Raw genomic sequence first — 22052 nt, 5'->3', positions numbered from 1 at the left:
GGCAGGAATCCTCAACATTTAAGTAGTATTTCGATAAGCACTTGAAACACCATTGCATACAAGGCTACGAGCCAAGTGCTGGAAAATGGGATTAGAATAAATAGGTGCTTGATGACCGGCAGGGACACGATGGGCCGAAGGGCTTGTTACTGTGCTGTATAACTCTATGATTGGGCCTCGACAAACAGCAAGACTACCTGCAATCAAGTGAGCTCGAAGCACAGTAAACAAGAAACTCTTCTGATATTGCCTCTATTATATTTTCCTCTCCTCTTTTCTGTCCTTATTTGCATGTATCACATGTGCATGCTAGTGTGGACACGTCGTATATCTGTTGACGTTAACCATATTAGAGATTAAGTTTAAATAAAATTTCATCTTTCTTCTTTAAACCTCAGAAAACCTGTGTGAATTGGTTTCTTTGTCTTATAATTGGAAAGCTGTGAACAAGGATTCACAAAGGGGGAGCTCAAAACAGTGCATTTAAAATTAAATCCTGTTACAATAAGACCAGATGAAGATAGCAACAGACCCCTAGACACCTTTCGCACCTGGTTCTAACACTATATTCAGCCTGGTTCTCACATGTATTATCAACCTGACATCAGTTATATGCATCCTTTTTCTGCTTCATCTTACTCTCTATCTCTTTCATCATCTAGGGAGCTCTGGGTTGGTTTGTCCTACCTTTCCCCATCAAACAGAGCTCTTCAGTAGTCAAGTCAACTACAACATTTTTAAAACAACTGCACAGCAATTAGAAAAGAATATTTTTTTTATTTCAAATTCTGCTCCACTCAAGTCAAATGCTGTAAACATATACACGTATACTCAAAAATACATTGAGTATGTGTGAACAATTTCTTACCGTTTACATTTATGCTCAAATCAACCGACAATGATCTCATTGGAATAATTGCAGTATTAAGTCACACCCAATAGGATTGGTAGTAAAAAGTTGAGACAGACAACTTACATGTGTATTTCATAATAAAGCACAGTAATCTTAATTTATAGAGTACAACTTGAAATATTCCTGTTCATTTTAAATGAATATAAACTACAGTACAATATACTGTATTAAAAATTACAGTACAATAAACTAAAGGTGCTTACTGGGATTTTTGGAAGAGGAGACTTTAATGTACAGAGAGAAATATTTTTAAATAGAATCAGCATGACAAAATAAAATTCAGCCTAGCCCATCAACCTGCTTTACATGTTAGTAGAATTCAGGACATCATTGAGAAGCAGGTGAAATTTTACAATGATTCATTGCTTTAAAATCTTTAAACTTAAATTTCAAAGGGAATTTCGATTCCCCATCATACCACTAAGTTAAACATTAATAAAGCCTTATTGAGAATTACTCAGTAGTAAATTTGAAAAAAAAAATGCATTTAAAAAAAAATGACCTTGTATTTCTAAGAAAGCTACCACCACAAAATGACAAAAACTATTAGTTGACTAATAACACTCAAAAGTAAAGGGCAAAAACTCAACTTTATAGTATACACTACAGCATAAGTGAAATATATACTAATATAGAAAATATTTAAATACAAAAATTGTTCAGCATTATACATTGGAAAGTAGTTACCTAATTTATCAAATTCCAGCATTCCAAATAATTATAACCTGAAAGTCAAAGCTGAAGCTCACTTTAGAAGCTCAACTCGTGCAATTAGAAGCATCAAACAGCAGCAATGAAGAATGACAACAGAATAAGCTTTTCCCCACATATTTATAGGTCTATAGGTTTAATTATGAGTTTTGCTGATGACATAGGACACTTTGGTGAACCTTTATAACGATTTTTCTCTTTTTCTGAGACTTTATGCAGCATGGAATTACAAATAGATTTTTCTGGAGTTACACTAGACATTCTCTCAATAATTGCACTATGCTTTGGCAGCACACAATCAACTGGATGGATTCGTGACATTTTCCCATTCGTCAAATCCTCAAAAACTGACTGGTTAATATTTTGATCAAAGGAATTCTTCTGCTGGGTGATTAAATGCTCTTGTTTAAAGGCAGCAGAATATTGTGCTTGTATTGCTGATTTGGTTTTGCAAAATCCTTCAACAGATAAATTATTTAGCTGTACATCACTTTTGTGTTTACTTTGCTTTACATTTGCATTTTGTGTGAATGAAAATGAATTTGGATTAAATGACAGAGCACTTTCATGACTTACTGACTTAACCAATGGAGAGCCAACTGCAATTTTACATGATCTGGTCCTATTTGCTATTGATTTGTCATTGCCATACAATAATGAATTCATCCTTTTAATAGACTGACGAACTGGGGTACGCTTGAACTTTAAAGGTGATTGGACAGTTTTGTATTTTGGAGTTTGATCATTTAATGAAAGACTATTAAACCACTGAATATGTTCAACCACTTTGAAGTGATGACCACATTCAGTCTCTGTCAGAACTTCTTCTGAAATCTTCCTCAAAGAAGCATCCAAAGCAAGCATCTTTGAAGGAAATTCCAAAGCTGGAGTTCCACCTGTAGATAATAAGTTGTCATCCCTCTGGTTTAAAGTAGGTTCCAATTCATTAGGTAAGAGCACAGACTGGTGTAATTCAGGGGGATGATGACTTCGATCTGTGCCTGCAGATTTTGGCACAGTTAAACTTTCTACAGAACTAATAGGTTCATCTTGTTGTTTCAATTCTTTATAATTTGATGGCACCTCATCAGGAGATGCTTGTCCTGTGAATGAAAATACTGTAACACGCTTAAAGGATGTTTGGGTTTTGTTTAAATTACTATGATCATCATCTAAAGGTAGAAAATACATGTTTTTGTCTTGTAGAACTGCAGCTCCATTTATATCTTGCTGATCCAAATTACTAATGCAATTTAAATTATTGCTGATGCCAAGTGTTTTGCTCATGTCTGTTGAGCAGGGATCCACTTTAGCATTTTGAAGCTTTATTTCAGAAACTTGTTGGGATGGCAATTCACAGTGATCTGATGAATCTTCAAATGGTCTAACAGGTTTCTCAGGGGCAGCCACATTCCGAGTCTGCTGGAAAAGCAAGTCACTTTTACACAAGTCATTCACAGTGGAAGGTTTATGGTCTCCAATCAACGAAGACCTGTCACTTTCCAATTCAGAAAATGCCCTTTTAATTTTTAACATAGTTTCTCCAGTCACAATGTTTGCATCCTCACTTAAAGAATCTCTGCTCTTTCTACTATCATTTCTCCGAGTTACACTCTGACTCCGGAAATCTCCTGGTATGGTGGGTGGTTTTCCGATGACCAGTGCAGGTTCTGATTGGTAACTTCTTGAATTTAGATAACACTCTAATGGGGTCCCCATATCCACATAGCCACAAATTACTTGGGACTCTGTAGGACTGGCACCATTCCAAGACATTCGATGAGTATCTTTATTGCATGCTGGAGTGAGAAGATTTTCTTCTGATTTACTTATGCACTTTGAGCCTGAAAGGAAACAAAGTGATTATAAAACCTAATTTTAAACGAGGTGTACTAGTACAAGGTGGAGCATGGAACGAATATCAAAAAGAACACATATCAAAACCTAGAAGATGAATCTTATCTGTTATGTAGTTAGGGATGATGAGCTGTTTAAATGGCCTACCATACTGGAATCATAACATATTTATTACAGAAATTTATAATTGTTTCGATCTTTGATCATTAATTAATAATGGCACACCATTAAGGAGATAGGTACAAGACCAAAAGGACCTGGTCTTGCTGAGTATATTAAATACACTTCACCACTGAAAGAAAATTCACAATCCATTTGAGAACAGGGATCTCCTCTCTTAAAGGCATGAATCTCTATTTTCTCCCAAATCCTTCATTAGTGCAAGAATTTGGGCAGAAAACATACTCCCAGGCCTTCGTTGATTTGAGCTGACTACGAGGTGCACCACAGCAGTCCAGTGAAAAGATCTCTATTTTGCTTTTCCCTGTGGAGAGTCACCTGACATCCATTCAATAGAATAGGCAGCTCAACAGCATGAGAAATTCAAGGCAGTGCTCAAGTACCACATCTAAAAATCAAACAAAAACTACTTAAATACAATCTTTTAGTAGCAAGAACCCATTGCTTACGATGATTTCATCTTGATTCCAAAAACGAAAATAGGTAAATTCTTTGATAGATTTCTTTTCCCTTTAACATTTTTGTTAAAACTACAACCTGCATCAAATTGCATTGATAATGGCATTTAAAAAAAAAAAAATTTACTTACTGACACATGGGGGCGAGTGGTGGGGGGTGTGGGGGTAGCGCCCGGGAAACCTGGAAGTATGGGTTTCCCAACATTCTGTGGAGTTTTAACTCCAGTGTACTTCTTTTCTCATTGACAGGCTCCCCAAGCAGAAGTCAGCCTGATTGATAGGCTTGACCAGGTTGAGTAGGGAAAACGCCAGAGGCGGCTGCAGGACCAGATAGGCATGATGCATGTCTGTAGGGAGGCTGGGCAACCATTCTTCAAATGGGGTACAATCTTGGGTGATTGGGAGGTAAAATCTGATGGTGGGGGACATGGGAGGGCCAGGAGGAAGCACTTGTACTCTTCCTGGCCCACAAAGTGCTGGAAAAGCAATTTAAAAAAAAATTTGTTCTGGGGATGTGGGCGTCACTGGCTAGGCCAGCATTTATTGACCATCCCTAATTGCCCTCGATAAGGTGGTAGTGAGCTGCCTTCTTGAATTGCTGCAGTTCTTAGGGTGTAGGTACACCAACAGTGCTGGTAGAAAGGGTGTTCCAGGATTTTGATCCAGCAACAGTGAAGGAATGGCAATATAGTTCCAAGTCAGGATGGTGTGTGGCTTGGAGGGGAAGCTGCAGGTGGTGGTGTTCCCATGCATCTACTGCCCTTGCTCTTTTAGAAGGTTGAGGTCACGGGCTTGAAAGGAGCCTTGGTGAGTTGCTGCAGTGCATCGTGTAAATGATACACATTGCTGCAACTGTGAATCTGTGGTGGAGGGAGTGAATGTTGAAAGTGGGGGATGGGGTGCCAATCATGAGGACTGCTTTGTTCTGGATGGTGTTGAGCTTCTTGAGTGTTGTTGGAGCTGCACAGGTCCAGGCAGGTTGAGAATATTCTATCGCACTCCTGACTTGTACCATGTAGATGGTGGACAGGCATCAGGGAGACAGGGGGTGATTTACTCATCACAGAATTCCCAGTCTCTAACCTGCTCTTGCATTTATGTGGCTGGTCCAGTGCATTTTATGATCAATGGTGACCTCCAGGATGTTGATAGTGGGGGATTCAGGGATAGTAATGCCATTGAACGTCCAGGGGAGATGGCTAGATTATCTCTTGTTTGAGATGGTCATTGCCTGGCACTTGTGTGGTGTGAATGTTACTTGCTACTCATCAGCCCAAACCTGGATGTTGTCCAGGTCTTGCTGCACATGGACATGGGCTGCTTCAGTATCTCAGGAGTCGCAAATGGTGCTGAAAATTGTACAATCATCAGTGAACATCCCCACTTCTGACCTTCTCCACAAGGCTGTCCTCATCCCGCTGCACCAGTGTTGTTTCTTCGAGGGCTGGAAAACCCAGCCGGTCACAGTTAAAGCTGCAAAGCAGGTTAAATCTGAGGCTTTCAGCCTCTTTAGCATATTTAAAATGGCTACCCACCTCCTAGGAGCACATTGGCTGTCTGCCCTCTCCCATCTCATTAAAACCTGCAAGTTGGCAGGTTGAAGACGGTTTGCTCATGTGCTTGGAATTTTTGCCCATTTAAACCAACCCCCACCCCACCCCCAATCCTACATGCTCACCCATGTTAAATTCTCCCCCCTCCCCCACAACCCCAAGTGTCAACATGAAGCACTTCCTTTGTCTGTCTCAACCTCGAAATGTGAATTTTTCCAGTTTTTCTGACCAAATGGCAACAGAGTGCAAAATATGAAAAAAAGTGATAATTTTGTGTTTCAAACCCATACCTACTGGGGACAGGGTCGAAACTCCCCAAACTCATTTCACTTAAGATTCTTGTGGAAGAGACCTCTATCTCATTAGTCTGGGCTGAATTGGAATTCATCCCAAAAACAAAAGAACAACTGTACTTAGCAACAGCACCATTTGTTGCTCCATTGTAGGGTTCAACATTCCGCAATTGATTCTCGAGAGTTTTCAGCATCAATCCCCTTTTACTTCAGAGTTTCTTCATTTTTATGGCAACTGAAGGGCAAAGAAATACTCTATTATCTGACTCCTGGATAAAGGCTGAAGATTTGGCAAATATTTTGGCAACAAAAAAGGTCCAACTCAAGGAGAAGCAAGTTTTTAAATAGGGATAAATAAAACTGAAAAAATGCAGATCTGGAACATTATACAATAAGGAGACTACTTGCAGTACTGCCTAGCCACAATCTCATGATAATTTCATTTTTGCGCTCAGCACATGACTATTCTAAAACCTATCATGCCACGTATGTGGAGGGTGCCTGATGAAAATAAATGAACTTTATCCACATTTACCTTTTGTATCTTTGTGCCTTACAACTGGGGTAAATGGGAGGTCTTCCGCTGAGAACCAATTGTAGTTGTGAACGTCACGCTGATTTGCAAGTCGCCAGCCAATGTTTTCTGATCCATTTGGAGCTGAGCCTCCAGAGGATAATGTATTCTGTGCAAAAGCAAAAAATGCATATAATATTTAATTTGAAATAATGCACTGCATATAACCCAAGATTTAAACTGGTGCACCTGTTTAACTGGTCAGCAATTTACATAAATACAGAAATGGATCATTCTGAGATACAATGCAAATTTTGTGAAAGCTTAAAGTACACTTCGGACCAGATTTTGTATTAATAATAATAGTGAGACCAACAGTGCTCACAGCCATTTTGGAGTAAATTGGACAGCGACGTCTTGCGTCCACATGTGCATTCAAATGCTGAAATTTGGAGTGGGTGTCAGATGGCTACGTTTGCTGACAACGCAACCACTAGATAGCGCAGTACGGGCACATGCACAAATGCAGCCTCATCAACCGAAACGTCACTATCTGTGGCGTCTCAGGCAGCTTTTTTTTTAGTTCCTGGGGTGTGGGCGTCGCTGGCTAGGCTAGCATTTATTGCCCATCCCCAATTGCCCTCGAGTAGGTGGTGGTGAGCTACCTTCCTGAACCGCAGCAGTCCATGTGGGATAGGTACACCTACAGTACTGTTAGGAAGGGAGTTCCAGGATTTTGACCCAGCGACAGTGAAGGAACAGCGATATAGTTCCAAATCAGGATGGTGTGTGGCTTGCAGGGGAATTTGCAGGTGGTGGTGTTCCCATGCATCACTGCCCTTGTCCTTCTAGGTGGTAGAGGTCAGAGGTTTGGAAGGTGCTGTCTAAGGAGCCTTGGTGCGTTGATGCACTGTATTGTCCAGATGGTACACACTGCTGCCACTGTGAGTCAGTGGTGGCGGGAGTGAATGTTTGTAGATGGGGTGCCAATCAAGTGGGCTGCTTTGTCCTGGATGGTGTCGAGCTTCTTGAGTGTTGTTGGAGTTGCACCCATCTAGGCAAGTGGAGAGTATTCCATCACACTCTTGACTTGTGCCTTGTAGATGGACAGGCTTTGGGGAGTCAGGAGGAGAGTTACTCACCACAGGATTCCTAGCCTCTGACCTACTCTTGTAGCCACATTATTTATTGTTCAGTTTCTGGTCAATGGTCACCACCAGGATGTTGATAGTGGGGGAACTCAGCGATTGTAATGCCAATGAATGTAAAGGGAAGATGGTTAGATTCTCTCTTGTTGTAGATGGTCATTGCCTGGTACATGTGTGGTGCGCAAGTTACTTGCCACTTATCAGCCCAAGCCTAGATATTGTCCAGGTCTTGTTGCATTTCTACATGGACTGCTTCACAATCTGAGGAGTCGAGAATGGTGCTGGACATTGTGCAATCATCAGCGAATATTCCCACATCTGACCTTATGATTGAAGGAAGGTCATTGATGAAGCAGCTGAAGATGGTTGGGCCTAGGACACTAACATGAGGAACTCCTGCAGTGATGTCCTGGTAAATTGGCCGTTGTAAATTGCCCCTACAGTAGGTAGGTGGTAGGAGAATGGTGGGGACGTGGTAGGGAATATGGGATTAATATAGGATTAGTATAAATGGGTGGTTGTTGGTCAGCACAGACCCGGTGGGCCGAAGGGCCTGTTTCAGTGCTATATCTCTATGACTAGCGCAGATGATTGACCTCCAACAACCACAACCATCTTCCTTTGCGCAAGGCAAGACTCCAACCAGTGGAGAGTTTTCCCCCTGATTCCAGTTTTACTAGGACTCCATGATGCCATACTCTGTCAAATGCTGCCTTGATGTCAAGGGCAGTCACTCTCACCTCACCTCTGGAGTTCAGCTCTTTTGTCCATGTTTGAACCAAGGCTGACATGAGTTCTGGAGCCGAGTAGCCCTGGTGGAACCCTAATAGAGTGTCACTGAACAGGTTATTGCTAAGCAAGTGCCGCTTGTAGCACTTTCGATGATACCTTCCATCACTTTACTGATGATTGAGAGTAGACTGATGGGGCAGTAATTGGCCGGTTTGGACCTGTCCTGCTTTTTGTGTACAGGACATACCTGTTAATTTTCCACGTTGCTGGGAAGGTGCCAGTGAGTAGCTGTACTGGAACAGCTTGGCTAGCGGCACGGCAAGTTCTGGAGCACAGGACTTCAGTACTATTGCTGGAATGTTGTCAGGGCTCATAGCCTTTGCAGTATCCAGTGCCTTCAGTCGTTTCTTGATATCATGCGGAGTGAATCAAATTGGCTGAAGGCTGGTATCTGTGATGCTGAGGTCTTCAGGAGGAGGCAGAGATGGATCATCCACTCAGCACTTCTGGCTGAAGATTGTTGCAAATGCTTCAGCCTCATCTTTTGCACTGATGTGCTGGGCTCCCCCCTTATTGAGGATTGGGATATTTGTGGAGCCACCTCCTCCAGTTTGTTGTTTAATTGTCCACCATCATTCACAACTGGATGTGGCAGGACTGCAGAGCTTAGATCTGATCTGTTGGTCATGGGATCGTTTAGCTCTGTCTATCGCATGTTGCTTATGCATTTTGGCACACCAGGTTGACACCTCATTTTGAGGTATGCCTGGTGCTGCTCCTGGCATGCCCTCCTGCACTCTTCATTGAACCAGGGTTGGTCCCCCGGCTTGATAGTAATGGTCGAGTGGGGGATATGCCGGGCCATGAGGTTACAGATTGTGGTTGAGTACAATTAGGCTACTGCTGATGGCCAACAGCGCCTCATGGATGCCCAGTTTTGTCTTGCTAGATCTATTCAAAATCTATCCCATTTAGCATGGTGGTACTGCCACACAACACGATGGAGAGTAACCTCAACGTGAAGACGGGACTTTGTCCCCACAAGGACAGTGTGGTGGCCACTCCGACCAATACTGTCATGGACAGATGCATCTGCCACAGGCAGACTCGTGAGGATGAGGTCAAGTATATTTTTCCCTCTTGTTGGTTCCCTCATCACCTGCAGCAGACTGAGTCCAGCAGCTATGTCCTTTAGGACTCAGCCTGCTCGGTCAGTAGTGGTGTTACTGAGCCACTCTTGGTGATAGACATTGAAGTCCTTCACCCAGAGTACATTCTGCGCCCGTGCCACTCTTAGTGCTTCCTCCAAGTGCTGTTCAACATGGAGGAGTACCGATTCATCAGCCAAGGGGGGGGGGGGATGGGGGGGGGTGCAGTAGGTGGTAATCAGCAGGAGGTTTCCTTGCCCATGTCTGAGCTGATGCCATGAGACTTCATGGGATCTGGAGACGATGTTGAGGACTCCCAGGGTGACTTCCTCCAACTGTATACCACTGTGCCGCCACTACTGCTGTGTCTGTCCTGCCAGCAGGACAGGACATACCCAGGGATGGTGATGGCAGCGTCTAGGACATTGGTTGTAAGGTATGATTCCATGAGTATGACTATGTCAGGTTGTTGCACGACTAGTCTGTGGGACAGCTCTCCCAACTTTGGCACAAGCCCCCAGCTGTGAGCAAGGAGGACTTTGCTGGTTTGACATGGCTGGATTTGCCGTTGTCGTTTCCTGTGTTTGCCTGCCAGTAATAAAGATTGCACTGCTCAATTTGAAAAAAAAAATGAATTCCCAAACCCCCTCAATGGCTGTGATCGCCACCTTCATCTCACCCCTAACAGCAGCCCACTCCCTCCTGCCATCGCCGTTTATCTTCACTGCTCCCTCTACTGACCACCTCGATCCCCGCCTTACTGCTCCCGCCACCAGGCCGCTCATTCCCTGCCTCGCCTCTTTCTCCCCTCAGCCGCTCCCCCCAACCCCTGGCCGCTCACTCCCCGACTGCTTGCCGCACCCCCCCGGAGAAGCAGCAGATGTGGGGCGGCAGGAAGTGAACGGGGAGCAAGTGGCTGGGAGGGGTGGGGTGAGGGGGGAAGCAATGAAGCAGGAAGCGAACGGTCAGGGTTGGGGGGTGGGGAAGCGGCAAGTAGGCGGGAGCGGGAAACTGAAAGTGGCGATCGAGGTGGGGATGGCAGGAGGGAGTGGGGTACTGCTGGGGAGAATGGAGGCAGTGATTGCGGTCATTGAGGGGTGAGGCGATGCTCGAACATCTTCGTGTGGTGACGTCAGCGCGCACATGCATGCATTGATACTGGCAAGCTAGCAAATGTTCGGATGCACTAATGACATCCATGATCACTCCGCGCATGCTGTGCATAGTTAGGAGGCACTCCGGTTAGAGATATCCCATTCCTCCACAAAGTGCACCAGAACAGTCTTCACCGATAGATTCGACATTGAAAGACATGCAATGGCATGAAGTTTTGGTACTTGCCCATTAGTTCTACACTAAGGACAGCATAAAAATTTAGGCTGCTGCAATCAGGAATAAGTGAATTAACAGTGTGAGAAACAGTCGTTTATGAGTAGAGAACTTAAGTATTGTTGGAAATAGAGACATGTTGTCGAAGCTTTTCGTCTTGCAATAAGAACATAAGAAATAGGAGCAGGTGTCGGCCATTCAGCCCCTCAAGCCTGCCCCACCATTCAATAAGATCATGGCTGATCTGTCGAAGGCCTCAACTCCTCTGACGGGCCTGCTCTGCATAATCCTCGACTTCGAGATTTCAACCATCTATCTACTTCCTCCTTAAATACATTTAGTGATCTAGCCTTCACGACTCTGAGGTAGAGAATTCCAGAGATTCACCACCCTCTGAGGGAAGAAATTCCTTCACATCTCAGTTTTAAATGTGTGACACCCTTATTCTGTAACTATGCCCCCTAGTTGGAGATTCCCCCACCAATGGAAACATATTCTCAACATTTACCCTGTCAAGCCCCCTTAGAATCTTATATGTTTCAATAAGATCACCTCTCATTCTTCTAAACTCCAATGAACAAAGGCCTAACTTGTTTAGCCGTTCTTGATAAGACAACCCTTTCATCCCAGGAATCAGCCTCGTGAACCTTTTCTGAACTGCCTCCAATGCAGTTGGGACCAAAACTATACGCAGTACTCCAGGTGTGGCCTCACCAACACCCTGTACAGTTGTAACAAGACTTCCCTATTTTTAAACTCTAACCCCCCTAGCAATAAAGGTTAAAATTCCATTTGCCTTCCTAATTACTTGCTGCACCTGCATGCTAACTTTTTGTGTTTCATGTACAAGAACACCCAGATCCCTCTGTGCTGCAGTATTTTGTAGTCTTCTCCATCTAAGTAATAATCTGCCTTTTCATTCTTCCTACCAAAGTGGATGTCCTCATACTTTCCCACACTGAATTCCATCTGCCAAGGTTTTGCCCACTCACTTAACCTATCTATATTCCTTTGCAGATTCTGTGTCCTCATCACAACATACCTTCCCACCTATTTCTGTATCATCAGCAAATTTGGATACACTACGCTCTGTCCCTTCCTCCAAGTCATTAATACAGATAGTAAATAGTTGAGGCCTTAGAACCGACCCTTGTGGCACTCCACTAGTTATGGCTTTCCAACCTGAAAAAGACCCATTAATCCCGACTCTCTGCCTTCTGTGTGTTAGCCAATTCTCAATCCATGCCAACACATTGCCCCCAAAAGGCTGAGCTCCTATTTTGTGCAATAACCTTTTACATGGCACCTTATCGAATGCCTTCTGAAAATCCAAATACACCACATCTACCGGTTCCCCTTTATCCACTCTGCTAGTTATATCCTCAAAGAACAAATTTGTCAAACATGATTTCCCTTTCATAAAACCATGTTGACTCTGTTTGATTGCATTATGTTTTTCTAAATGTCCTATTTCTTCCTTAATAATGGACTCTAGCATTTTCCCAATAACAGATGTTGAGCTAACTGGTCTGTAGTTTCCCGGTTTCTGTCTCCCTCCATTCTTGAATAGGAGTGTCACATTAGCGGTTTTCCAATCCGCTGGTACTCTACCGGAATCCAGTGAGTTTTGGTATGTTATGACCAATGCCTCTACTATCTCTGCAACCATTTCCAACTATTCTCAAGAATAACCAATATAAGGGAAAACAACAACTTATGCTGCATGAGAAGAGAGTGCCAATCAGTTGGCAAGTAAACTCTGATTGGTAGAGGTATTGCCACAGAGAATGCACCAGTTTACAGTGACTGACAGTTAATTGCCAAGCTTTTTTGAAATTTAAACCAGGCAGCTTGACCATGATTAGTCAAGGCATTGCCCTGAGGAATGAACCAGCCAATTGTTGTCACTTATCTTGTTCAGCTGAAACAGGCATAAGGTTTGTACATATTCTGTCTGCAAAGAACAGGGCCCTGTGTATTAATATATGTAGCTTCCAGTACGCGCAAATGCGCCACACTGCGAGCCCGGACAATCTTAAATTGGTTGTCAGCGTAATTCTTCGCACACTGAGGATTATTTAGCAAATGTTGTCCAATCGCGGAATCACATCTAATGTTGGACACTGTGTTTTGAGTTTTGCAAGCACGGGCTGGTTGGGTATGGTCCATACCTTGCCCATTGCGAACAGCAGAAGGGACATGTTGTCTGATGTGATCCGCCAGTCTTTGGGACATACGGCCTTTATATCTAGTATCACACTGGCATTGAAATTCACATATCACATTACTCATTTGTGTGATAGGCAAGATGTCTTTTTGGCTTGACGGCAGCATCCTGTCAGTGGCAAACACCACACGTGTTGTTACTGCAAAGTAGCAGTGTGAAACAGCTAGCTTTACCTTTTGCTCAAATTTTTGGGATACATTACCCTTCCAGGGTAATTTGAGGTGGACTGGGCACTTTTCAGGGCCGAAAAAGTCAGCCTTAGGCCCATTCATAAGTTTGCGCGATGTACAGCGAGAAATAATCTGACCAGGGTCGCCATTGTCTCGAAGGATGTCTTTGATTCGCCCTATCTCAGCATCAAGCTTGCATGGTGAGAAAATGGCTCGGGTTCCATTTACGAGGTTGCCGATAAGGCCAATCTTAAAGCGCATGGAACTGTAAGAATCCCAACGCGTGTATTGAACAGCGAAGGCAGGTTTGCGATAGACCGTGTTAAAGAACCCCTTAACAGATTTCTGATGAGTGTGAGAAATGCTAATTACTGCCAAATAATTGTGGCTCTGAAAAATTCAGAGTATTCCTTCAGAAGTTAGTATTGGAGATCTTTAAAATTTTTACTTTTTCTATCCATCTCTTACCTCTCTTAATTCCATGCATCTTTCCCAACCATTTTTTCTGCTTTCTGTACATTATTTAAATCTAATTTATATTTTCTGGTTTAGACTCTGCACGTCTTAGTGAAGGATTTGTCCACCTGATTAGTTGAAGAGTCTCGCTGTTTCTTGCCCTGCTCACAGACACCATAGATGCCCTGTAGAGGGAGACGCACTAAATCCGCCGCTCAAAAGCCCACAAATATTTGTGGGCAGCTGTCAATAAACTGAATGGCGAGAACTATTCATGTGCTGCTGACTGCAAAATCTGGGCCTATAAGTATAAATCTGATCCTTAGCTACTTCAAATCCTTTGTATTTTCGAAAAATTACAGCCTTGTACCCTGTAGATTTAGAAACATGCCGATTGTTTTGTCAACAGTGGACTTCAGCATCAATAAAATGAAGTGGATTAAAAAGGAACAAAAGCAAATATAAATTAAACTTTAAAAATGTAAGATGCAAAGGTCATTAGCACTTTGATAACTAGGTTTTTTTGCATATCAATAGTCTGGAACTTTAAGATGCGTCATAACCTCCAGGTACTTCCACTCAATTACACTGACATCTTCACACTAATCAAGTTGCTAATTTTAAAACACCAGAAACTCCATTCTACTGCCTAGTCTAGTTTTTGTTAAAAATTTGCTTTAATATAACAAGCACAATTATGACAACATGCTTTTAGTTTACTTATAGTTATCTAAAATTATGTGCCCACTCTCATTGTGTAGGCAGCAGAGTCAGGGCATGTCATAAAACATTTTTCTCAAACCAAAAAAAATTTAACAAAAGAAACAATATTACAAAAACAGTCTTGCAACATTTCCCTCAGAAATTAAATTCTAGGACCTATTAGTCTTATAGCCCCAGACAAGGAAATCTACTGTAATGTATTTCTGAATCAAATACCTATTGCACATCAACAACCTTTAACTTTCCAATCATGATGTCTAATTTAGTGTAGAATACTACCAACCAGATTAGGAGTCCCAGATATACCCATCTCCCAACTGAGCAATCCGTTTTCAGTCAGGAGCACAGATCGCAATACTAAAGCAAAGCATTGCACCAAAAATATTTGGAAGCAAGGTAACACAAATTGAACTTATCCAATTAGACTTTGGCTGATCACAAACATATTGAAGATGGAGAGATTAGCAAGGGGAATACAATCAAAGAGATGATAAAGATAAACATCAAATTAGTATAATGAACCACCTGATTAGCAAACGGCAACACCATAAATCAGCTGTATACTACAGTAAAAGTTTTGTTATCTGGCACTTTACCAACCGGCAAGCTTCATTATCTGAAATTTCCACAGAAATTCAGGTTGCCATCTGCGGTTAGAAATGCTACCTTGCCTCGGTGACTGGTTTCCTATTGACTATAATGGGCTTCTCAGTCTCTGCAGTCAGACGTGTTTTGCTCCGGAGTTCTGCATCTGATCTTCACTGGGGATGGCTCACTGGAAAGGGTGGACTCTCCTACGTACTATATTGGTGCACAGACCCTGAAGCGTTATGGGAAAATTACAAACTCGGCTTTCCCGATGCTGGCCCCTGGGTACCCTTTGCTCTCGCGACAATAATTCGAGGCTGAAGGTCAGATCTCCACCTGCCTTGGTAAGTACAACTCTTAAATAACCGGACATTTTGATTATCTGGCACCTCTCAGGTATGGCACATTAGAATTAGAATTAGAACATTACAGCACAGTACAGGCCCTTCGGCCCTCAATGTTGCGCCGACCTGCGAAACCATCTGACCTACACTATTCCATTTTCATCCATATGTCTATCCAATGACCACTTAAATGCCCTTAAAGTTGGCGAGTCTACTACTGTTGCAGGCAGGGCGTTCCACGCCCCTACTACTCTCTGCGTAAAGAAACTACCTCTGACATCTGTCCTATATCTTTCACCCCTCATCTTAAAGCTATGTCCCCTCGTGTTTGCCATCATCATCCAAGGAAAAAGACTCTCACTATCCACCCTATCTAACCCTCTGATTATCTTGTATGTCTCTATTAAGTCACCTCTCCTCCTCCTTCTCTCTAACGAAAACAACCCCAAGTCCCTCAGCCTTTCCTCGTAAGACCTTCCCTCCATATCAGGCAACATCCTAGTAAATCTCCTCTGCACCCTTTCCAAAGCTTCCACATCCTTCCGATAATGCGGTGACCAGAACTGCACGCAATACTCAAGGTGCGGCCTCACCAGAGTTTTGTACAGCTGCATCATGACCTCGTGGCTCCGAAACTCGATCCCCCTACTAATAAAAGCTAACACACCATATGCCTTCTTAACAGCCCTATTAACCTGGGTAGCAACTTTCAGGGATTTATGTACCTGGACACCAAGATCTCTCTGCTCATCTACACTACCAAGAATCTTCCCATTAGCCCAGTACTCTGCATTGCTGTTACTCCTTCCAAAGTGAATCACCTCACACTTCTCCGCATTAAACTCCATTTGCCATCTCTCAGCCCAGCTCTGCAGCCTATCTATGTCCCTCTGTACCCTACAACACCCTTCGACACGATCCACAACTCCACCGACCTTCGTGTCATCCGCAAATTTACTAACCCACCCTTCTACACCCTCATCCAGGTCATTTATAAAAATGACAAACAGCAGTGGCCCCAAAACAGAACCTTGCGGTACACCACTAGTAACTAAACTCCAGGATGAACATTTGCCATCAACCACCACCCTCTGTCTTCTTTCAGCTAGCCAATTTCTGATCCAAAGCTCTAAATCACCTTCAACCCCATACTTCCGTATTTTCTGCAATAGCCTACCGTGGGGAACCTTATCAAACGCCTTACTGAAATCCATATACACCACATCCACGGCTTTACCCTCATCCACCTGTTTGGTCACCTTCTCGAAAAACTCAATAAGGTTTGTGAGGCACAACCTACCTTTCACAAAACCGTGCTGACTATCGCAAATGAACTTATTCTTTTCAAGATGATTATAAATCCTATCTCTTATAACCTTTTCCAACATTTTACCCACAACCGAAGTAAGGCTCACAGGTCTATAATTACCAGGGCTGTCTCTACTCCCCTTCTTGAACAAGGGGACAACATTTGCTATCCTCCAGTCTTCCGGCACTACTCCTGTCGACAATGACGACATAAAGATCAACAACAACGGCTCTGCAATCTCCTCCCTGGCTTCCCAGAGAATCCTAGGATAAATCCCATCTGGCCCAGGGAACTTATCTATTTTCACTCTTTCCAAAATTGCTCACACCTCCTCCTTGTGAATCTCAATCCCATCTAGCCTAGTAGGCTGTATCTCAGTAATCTCCTCGACAACATTTTCTTTCTCTACTGTAAATACTGATGAAAAATATTCATTTAACGCTTCCCCTATCTCCTCTGATTCCGCACACAACTTCCCACTACTATCCTTGATTGGCCCTGTTCTAACTCTCATCATTCTTTTATTCCTGATATACCTATAGAAAGCCTTAGGGTTTTCTTTGATCCTATCCGCCAATGACTTCTCGTGTCCTCTCCTTGCTCTTCTTAGCCCTCCCTTTAGATCCTTCCTGGCTAGCTTGTAACTCTCAAGCGCCCTAACTGAGCCTTCACGTCTCATCCTAACATAAGCCGCCCTCTTCCTCTTGACAAGCGCTTCAACTTCTTGAGTAAACCACGGCTCCCTCGCTCGACAACTTCCTCCCTGCCTGACAGGTACATACTTATCAAGGACACGCATTAGCTGCTCCTTGAATAAGCTCCACATTTCGTTTGTGCCCATCCCCTGCAGTTTCCTTCCCCATCCTACACATCCTAAATCTTGCCTAATCGCGTCATAATTTCCTTTCCCCCAGCTATAATTCTTGCCCTGCGGTATATACCTGTCCCTGCCCATCGCTAAGGTAAACCTAACCGAATTGTGATCACTATCGCCAAAGTGCTCACCTACATCTAAATCGAACACCTGGCCGGGTTCATTACCCAGTACCAAATCCAATGTGGCATCGCCCCTGGTTGGCCTGTCCACATACTGTGTCAGAAAACCCTCCTGCACACACTGGACAAAAACAGACCCATCTAAAGTACTCGAACTATAGTATTTCCAGTCAATATTTGGAAAGTTAAAGTCCCCCATAACCACTACCCTGTTACTCTCGCTCCTGTCGAGAATCATCTTCGCTATCCTTTCCTCTACATCTCTGGAACTATTCGGAGGTCTATAGAAAACTCCCAACAGGGTGACCTCTCCTCTCCTGTTTCTAACCTCGGCCCATACTACCTCAGTAGACGAGTCCTCAAACGTCCTTTCTGCCGCTGTAATCCTTTCCTTGATTAACAATGCCACACCCCCCCCTCTTTTACCCTCTTCTCTGTTCTTACTGAAACATCTAAATCCCGGAACCTGCAACATCCATTCCTGCCCCTGCTCTACCCATGTCTCTGAAATGGCCACAACATCAGGATCCCAGGTACCAACCCATGCTGCAAGCTCACCCACCTTATTCCGGATGCTCCTGGCGTTGAAGTAGACACACTTTAAACCAAGTTCTTGCTTGCCAGTGCCCTCTTGCGTCCCTGTAACCTTATCCCCTACCTCACTACTCTCAACAGCCTGTACACTGGAACTACAATTTAGGTTCCCATTCCTCTGCTGATTTAGTTTAAACCCCCCCGAAGAGCACTAACAAATCTCCCCCCCCAGGATATTGGTACCCCTCTGGTTCAGGTGAAGACCATCCTGTTTGTAGAGGTCCCACCGACCCCAGAAAGAGCCCCAATTATCCAGGAAACCAAAACCCTCCCTCCTACACCATCCCTGCAGCCACGTGTTCAACTCCTCTCTCTCCCTATTCCTCTCTTCGCTAGCACATGGCACGGGCAACAACCCAGAGATAACAACTCTGGTTGTTCTCGCTCTAAGCTTCCACCCTAGCTCCCTGAATTTCTGCCTTAAATCCCCATCTTTCTTCCTACCTATGTCGTTGGTGCCTATGTGGACCACGACTTGGGGGTGCTCCCCCTCCCCCTTAAGGATCCCAAAAACACGATCAGAGACATCACGTACCCTGGCACCTGGGAGGCAACACACCAACCGCGAGTCTCTCTCGTTCCCACAGAACCTCCTATCTGTTCCCCTAACTATGGAGTCCCCAATGACTAATGCTCTGCTCCTCTTCCCCTTTCCCTTCTGAGCAACAGGGACAGACTCTGTGCCAGAGACCTGCACCCCATTGCTTACCCCTGGTAAGTCGTCCCCCTCAACAGTATCCAAAACGGTATACCTGTTGTTGAGGGAAACGGCCACAGGGGATCCCTGCACTGCCTGCTGGTTCCCTTTCCTTCCCCTGACGGTAACCCATGCTGGATAACAAAGCTTTTAGTGCATTTTTTTTTTAAACTTGGGCTTACTTTGATTTTTATTTTATGATGGATAGTGAGAAAAGCATTTTGGCATTAATAACATAACAGGTTCCAATCAGGCTTCTCATTTAACCCAAAACAACATTCAACAACATATTATGTATTTATGTCTAATATAGATAAAAGATTTATTCATTTTTACAGACACAACATTCAAATAATGTTATCAATTTAAGCTATTAGAGGCATATGCACTCCAACTTCATGCAGGTTATGGTGTTTTCTTTTTTTAAAATGCATTTTTAAATAACATCCAAGTAATGCTTCATTCCCAAGGCTGCCATCTTTATGAACTACACCAGTTATTTTCCATAAGGTTCAGCAATAAGACCATTGAAAACTCCATTCCACGATGACACGAACAGATAAAAAGTTATTGTGTATGCTCAACAAAGAGTGGGGAAAAGGGAAAAAACAGTGAAGGGGCAGGGATGACTGCAAGGCACTAGTTCCATTGGATTGCTCCGGGATGTGGTCCTTTTGAAGTTAATGCTTACTTGGTAAAGCAGTGCTTCAATAATTTCAAGCAATCTAATCAAAACACCTGGATGAAATGGAGACAAATCGGTAGAAAATAATAATAAAGTACAGTGGATGTCAAGAACAGGTACAAAATAGTGGAAAAAATACTACTGGCAAGTCAAGCAATGCTTGAAGCTGGATATGGAGAGTAAAATAAAAAAATTCTGAAAAACCCATGGAATAGTAGGTCATGTGGGAAATACCAGACATTAAAGGTTCAAGGCATACCGTCGTCAGAATTTTATGTTTGTTATCCATGCTTATTCCTTATGGTACATGGAGCATCTAAATTGAGTGGGCATATACACATAATAGGGTACCAATTTTAAATGGTTAATACAAAATCAACTTACTGGGTCTCTGCTTTTTCCAAGGCTAAACCTTAAACGCAAGGACTTGCGGACTATTCCTTTTTGATTAAGCTTGGGAGAAAAGCAACCAGTTTTTCCAGACTCCATCCTACAAGACAAATAAATCCTAAATGATTATGGAATTTTGATCAACATAAGGTAATAATTATTCTAGTCTTTCAACTTATTGGCAACAGCATTCTTTCTTTCTTTGTCAACTTTCTCCCCTCCTCATAAAGGTGCTAGCCACTTTCTGCAAGAAACATCAAAGCCAAGCCTGATCGCGTCTTTACACGATGCATACACATGCACACTTCTAGCAGGATCTACTGGATAGCAACTAGAACTGGAAACCCTGGATGATTTCTATCCCCTCTCTCAAACCCACCAGGATCGAGTGCACTTGGAGTGGCCCCATTACTGACCAGCTGAAGTCAACACAGAAATTTGGACCTTCTTGGTTTACATGGCTAAAATACTTGCGTGTCAGCTAAAGATTTCATTACGGAAAAACAATTTTTGAATGCCTCCAATGAGGCAAAACAAAATTCTTCAAAGGTGCAAATACTAATACACAACAAATTCACAGACGCTGCTAAGTGCAGCATTACTGAATTAGGAGGAAATAAATGTTGCCATCTCAAAAAAAATCCAATTGTATTGGAGATAACCTTGCAAGGGCTCAAGCAAAGCATCATCAAAACAAACTCAGTGCTAGTTTTCACTGGTTAAATAATTAACAGACACAAGGCATTTTCCAAACTACAATACAAAACAAGAAACAGTAAAAGCATCCACTAATTACTTATAACTATCAGAATGTTAGATCATTTGAATAAATGCAAGCGATCTATTAATAATTGTATGGCAACTTGCCTTTAATGTTTTAAAAAAAGTCCCAAGGCACTTCACAGATGGGCATAAGGAAAGCAGACACCAAACTGATAAAGAGGTAATCATAAGTTTGGTTGAAGAGATGGGCTTTGAGGAGGTTTTAAAAAGCAGGAGACGTGGAAAGGTTTAGGGAGGGAATTCCAAGAGCAGGTTCCAAGTAACTTTAAAACTCTGCCACTAATGGTGGGACAGAAGAATCGCAACAGCGCAAAAAGCTGGATTCAGTGGAAAAGAGTATCCAAGGAGGGACTGTGGGGGTAAAGAAAATATAGGACTACAGAAGATTACAGATAGGGTGGAGTAAGGTCATGGACGAATTTAAGGACAAGGAAGAGAATTTTATTTTTAAAAAGATGCGCCGTAAACCTTTTAGGGGATGGGGAGCCAATGCAGATTACAAGGACAAAGCTTATGGGTAAACGGGACTAAATGTCGGAGTAGCTACGTGCAACAGTGTTTTGGACAAGCTGAAGCATATGGAGGATGAAGGATCGGCAGTCAGAAAGAAGACCCTTGTAGTTGACAGGTGTACAGATGATGAAGGTATGCACATCTCAGCAATGAAATTGCTTAAGTAAGCGAAGGCAGACACAAGAGGAAGAAGTAGGTACTGTTTGTGATGGAGAGGTTAGTGTGTGCGAAGTTGGCAGGGGGAGGTGGTGCTGTAGGGAGGACTCAGGGTCAAACAAGACATCAAGGTTGTGAATGGCCTCGTGCAGTCTGAGACAGTGGCCAGGGAAGAGAATGGAATCAGTGGCAACAGCAGAGTTTGAGGCAGGGGCCTACGATTATGTCTAACTCTAGTCTCCCACTGGTGAAGTTATAGGAAGTTATGATTCATCCAAAACTGCATGTTGGACAGTCTGACAGCACAGAAACAGTCTAGTTGTCAAAGGAGAGGGAAGAGAAGTAGAGCTGGGTCCATCAGTACACACAGAAACTAACACTGCATCTGTAGATTATGTCACTGAGAAGCTGAAGAAGAATATGAGTGCGCTAAATATAGATTTTTAGATTTTAGATTTAGATATACAGCACTGAAACAGGCCCTTCGGCACACAGAGTCTGTGCCGACCATTAACCACCCATTTATACTAATCCTACACTAATCCCATATTTCTACCACATGTCCTCACCTGTCCCTATATTCCC

At 43.1% G+C, this 22052-nt stretch overlaps 1 protein-coding gene across 1 annotated transcript in view; it reads right to left on the bottom strand.

The window, feature by feature from the left end:
- Window positions 1-757: 757 nt before the first annotated feature.
- The window catches only part of LOC137373883 (rho GTPase-activating protein 11A-like), a 91193-nt gene continuing 69898 nt past the window's right edge, over window positions 758-22052 (bottom strand). The window contains exons 11-13 of the mRNA XM_068039413.1: window positions 20010-20115; window positions 6501-6648; window positions 758-3468 (exon numbers count right to left, since the gene is read on the bottom strand). Coding sequence (XP_067895514.1) covers window positions 1745-3468; window positions 6501-6648; window positions 20010-20115 — 1978 coding nt within the window. The 3' untranslated portion in view covers window positions 758-1744. The remainder of the gene's footprint in view (window positions 3469-6500; window positions 6649-20009; window positions 20116-22052) is intronic.

This window comes from Heterodontus francisci, chromosome 9, assembly GCF_036365525.1.
Source record: "Heterodontus francisci isolate sHetFra1 chromosome 9, sHetFra1.hap1, whole genome shotgun sequence".
NCBI lineage: Eukaryota > Metazoa > Chordata > Chondrichthyes > Heterodontiformes > Heterodontidae > Heterodontus > Heterodontus francisci.
This window is presented reverse-complemented; position numbering and strand designations above follow the sequence as displayed.